The 4,335-nt window shown below is 24.5% G+C and overlaps 1 protein-coding gene across 1 annotated transcript in view; it reads right to left on the minus strand.

Moving 5' to 3' along the window:
* Nucleotides 1-1,185: 1,185 nt before the first annotated feature.
* The window catches only part of LOAG_18102 (hypothetical protein), a gene marked incomplete at its 5' end in the record, with an annotated part of 21,894 nt that continues 18,744 nt past the window's right edge, over nt 1,186-4,335 (minus strand). The window contains 4 exons of the mRNA XM_020450770.1: nt 1,186-1,466; nt 1,764-1,912; nt 2,235-2,322; nt 3,174-3,234. Coding sequence (XP_020305516.1) covers nt 1,343-1,466; nt 1,764-1,912; nt 2,235-2,322; nt 3,174-3,234 — 422 coding nt within the window. The 3' untranslated portion in view covers nt 1,186-1,342. The remainder of the gene's footprint in view (nt 1,467-1,763; nt 1,913-2,234; nt 2,323-3,173; nt 3,235-4,335) is intronic.

A 4,335-nucleotide genomic window follows, 5' to 3' on the forward strand; every position in this document is an offset into this window, starting at 1 on the left:
TTGATATTACAGTTTATAAGTTCAATGTTCATAAATCTATATTTGTTTGTTTCAACAAAGTTTCAATGTTAACTACACTGATACCTATAATATCACATTATGATATCATTTGAATATGCACAGGGAGTGATAGTCATCATTTGGAACATGTGATGTTCATTTACTGGTTTGAATGTTAACAAAAGATATTTCGAACTTTCACTAAAAAAATTACTCGTCTCCATTTCATGTTTAAAATTCAAACTTTTGTTGGATTTTGTAAAGTTTCTCATTTCATTTTAAGATTGAATTCCCAATAAGTTAGTGTCATTTAATTTATATAATACAATAAATGCAAGTAGTATTCATTAGATGACATATGCAACAGAAACATTTGAAAATTTCAAATAAGAAGAAATAAACATGACAAAAATAATCAATTTGACTAATTTTTTTTAAATTAAATCAGATTTAAATTCACGAAAAACAAACTTTGAAAAAAAAATTGACAAAAGCGGTAAATATGTATCTAAAGGTAATCATTTTATTGTTAACTTAGCAAATTGTTAAGCAATAAATATTGAAAAGTTTTCATTTTCTGCTATGAAATCTTTACAAGCATTTTTCATTTTGTACATAATGGTTGATTAACTTACAGTATACTGAATAAAATATACTCAACAACAAAGTTATCATTAACATTCAACAAAAACGTATCATAACTGTAAAGGCTATATTTCATTAGTAATGATATAATATGCATACGGTATTCTACTGTATTTTTTTACCAATAATTCATTTCCATTGTATTATAAGAATTTTGAATAAAATTAATCGAAATTTGGAAGAAAGATGTGGTATTTTTAAAATGTAAAAACAAAAGTAAAAAATGGAAGAAATAATAAACTGAAAAAAAAAGACTCAAAATATGAAATAATACTGAATAAACAGTCATTTATAACATGCAAATGTGTGCAAATTATGATCATTTTTTTCCTATAAAAATATTTTTGATTGAAATTGAAAAATGCATTAATCATAAACTACTCGTTCACTTGGCTGTTTACTTATTTAATTCATTGCAAAGCTTTAGACTTGAATTCATTTACTTATTTCCGTAGTAATATATTTGCTTGATTTTTAAAATGCCCAATAAGTAATTTTAATAATGGATTAAATAAAAATGACTTATTTTCCTACATGATCTATAAATTGCCACTAACAATAATTAACTTATTACTAATTATTTCATATTTCTCAATACATGATCACTTTTGATCGATCATCAATAAGCAGACGCTTTGACCCAAGATCACGTTTGTCCGTGACATTTTTGCTTCTTAAAATTTAACACTGCCGAATTTCACAGCTGATCTTTGAATGCTTTATAAAATGATTGAACATAGGTGAAAATACATTTCCAGTCAGGTCGATCACCCATCAACAACATATCATCCACTTCAAGCAATGGTACAATACCATTTTGTCTGCAAATTTTGCAATTTATTTCTCGAATTTCTCTATCATACAAACCTTGAATTTCAAAATATTTGTTAAATTTTTCAAAGATAGACTTTCATAAAATTAAAAAATTTTAAAAAGCAATCTGAAATATTGCATGGAAAAGTTTTTTTTTTTAAATTTGTATTTGATTGACTTTTGCTGCAATTTGTTCACATTAATTAAGCTTTACACCAAATTAAAACGAATTGAAATCAGATAAAGACTGAACTGCAAACTTAAAGCTAAATAAATAGCTCTTTGGAGAAAAAAAAAAGACTTACTCGGCCACTCTAAATGCCAATTCTAAATTTTCGCGTCGATTTCTTGGATTTAGCTTATTAAAATCAAATGAATCAGGAACAAATCGATGTATCAATGCGCAAAATGCCATACCATCAGCCCAACATGATGAAAAATTTGTAATTTGAACCTTCAAAGTTATTTTATTATAAAATTATTTTTTATTATAAAACAAAAACTATTTTATTATAAAATAAAAACTGGAATGATAATTCCAGTTAATTAATCAGCTGGTTAAAATTCATTTGCTATTAAAAGATGATGAAATTCAAATATTATTATCTGTTACAACTATTGTTAAATGGATATTTTGTGCAGTTGTTTGCTAAAATAATTGAATGAAATTATTGAAATCTTTTAAATATTCCTTTGTGAAAGTGTATATTAGTCACTGCAAAAAGTTTTTCCAAATTTTTAAATTTGAATTGCGTAAAATTTTCTGAGATACTTACAGGATAATTTGCCAACTTAATTTGGCACCATCGCAAAAGCGCATTTTTTACGGTTGACGGATTGAATGGTCGCGTAGCTTGCACTTGACTGAAAAAAATTTTCCTTTTTCTTAAAAATTTTCAAAATTCAACTTTTTAAATTTGTTTGAGCAATTGATCGACTTGAATGCATGATTAAATTATAATTAAAATCATCATAATTAAAATCATTATCATGATTAATAATCATTATTACGCAGTATTGCAAAGAAATCAAAATAAATGCTAAAAAAGGATTGATAAGGCAGTTGGGTTTCATTTGGATTTTGATGATAATGATAACATATCAGCAGGAATGGTATGGAATAATAGATAATGGATAAATATGTTTTGATATTTTTGTGCTTCTACTCGAAATGAGAAAGAAAATGTTTTATAATAGAAGCTTTCAGCAAATTTATTTCATGACCGTAGATTGATTAAACTTATCAATTAAATATTTTGATATAAAGGGTATTCAATCTAACATCGTTATCACTACTATCATCGTTATCGTCATCAATATTAGCAATGTAACAGCTAATAAAAAAGTTTTCATCAGTTCATATTTAATTTCAGTTTTTTGAAAAAATTTTAGAAAAAAATTATGCAAAATGGTTATTGTTCAAATATTTGTTTAAATAAATTAAAATTTGTTACTAGAAAAAGCTTTGCTATTGATGTACAATAATTGAGCAATTAATTTCAAAAAAAACTCCATGAAAACTTGTAGTATAACACAATAGCATTCTATTATCAGTTAATCCTAAAATCCATTCAGATTGCGATGAATTTAATTAAATGAATTAAGCTGAAATTTTATTAACAATTAAATTACTATCCCAATTAAAAATATGCAATTATTTGTTTCTGAAAAATTTCGGAATAAGTGAAAAATGGGAAAATTTTGAAAATACAAACCTCGATCGATGCATTTGATCCATTTGTTTGAAGACATTAACCTTTGACATTTTATCGTTATCTGTAGTAAAATAAAAATTACAAGAAGAAAAAGAAAGGAAAAAAAGGAAGAAAATTTATGCAAACAATAATTTAATTTTAACGGATCATTTGATGGAAATTAAATAAGTAGAAATTATTCTTAAATTATTCATTGTCACCTAATTTCAATCTCAGCCTTATTTTTACTCATAGAGAAGAAGAGAGGAAGGGAAAAAGAGAAGGATAGAAAGAAATGATCGTACTTAAACAGTTGTTTCACTGTGAAATTTTCGATGAGAACTTCCGTTCTGAGAAGTTTTTTTCTTATTATTTCGTTAAGTCAAATATATTATTTTATAGCTGACGATTAACTTTAATTTAAACGAAATATTTGAAAAGCAACAAAGTTGGCCTGTACACCTTATCATGATATGATTAGAAGCATTAAAATATAGAATGAAATATTCATGATGATTGTAAATTTGGATCATACTCTATCTATCACATGAAATGGAATAATCTTTGCAAAATTTCTAGAATAACTAAATGATGATCGATTTAAAAATATCATGAGACTAGCAAATGAGTTTGGGACATCGATTATCTTGGCCTTCTGTTAATTTAAGCTTTATATTCATATTCACATATTGACCGAATGTTTACGCTATTTATTTGTTTCTATTAAATAATTTTTCTCTAAACTGTAACAATTATAGCCAATTTTCATTTTGATATAAGCATAAAACTCTAAATCACATTTTATGTATCACATGATGTGAGTTGATAACTACAAAAGAGTAATATGATAATGAATGTTTCAATAAATAAGAACAATAGATTGAAAACATTGTTTGGATAAATAAAACTTGTCAAAAATATATTATATTTATGAAAAGGCATTGTGAAACACGCAAAATGATAAACGTCACATGAATCAATGAGTAATTTTATTAAATAACGTTAACAACGTCAAATTTAAAATCCAAAAATAATATCTGAAAAATATCAATCTTCTATCGCCTTTATTATTTATAATTATTATTGCTATTATTATTATTATTATTATTATTATTATTATTATTATTATTATTATTATTATTATTATTATTATTATTATTATTATTATATTATTATTATTATT

This window comes from Loa loa (genome assembly GCF_000183805.2).
Source record: "Loa loa unplaced genomic scaffold supercont3.195, whole genome shotgun sequence".
Lineage (NCBI taxonomy): Eukaryota > Metazoa > Nematoda > Chromadorea > Rhabditida > Onchocercidae > Loa > Loa loa.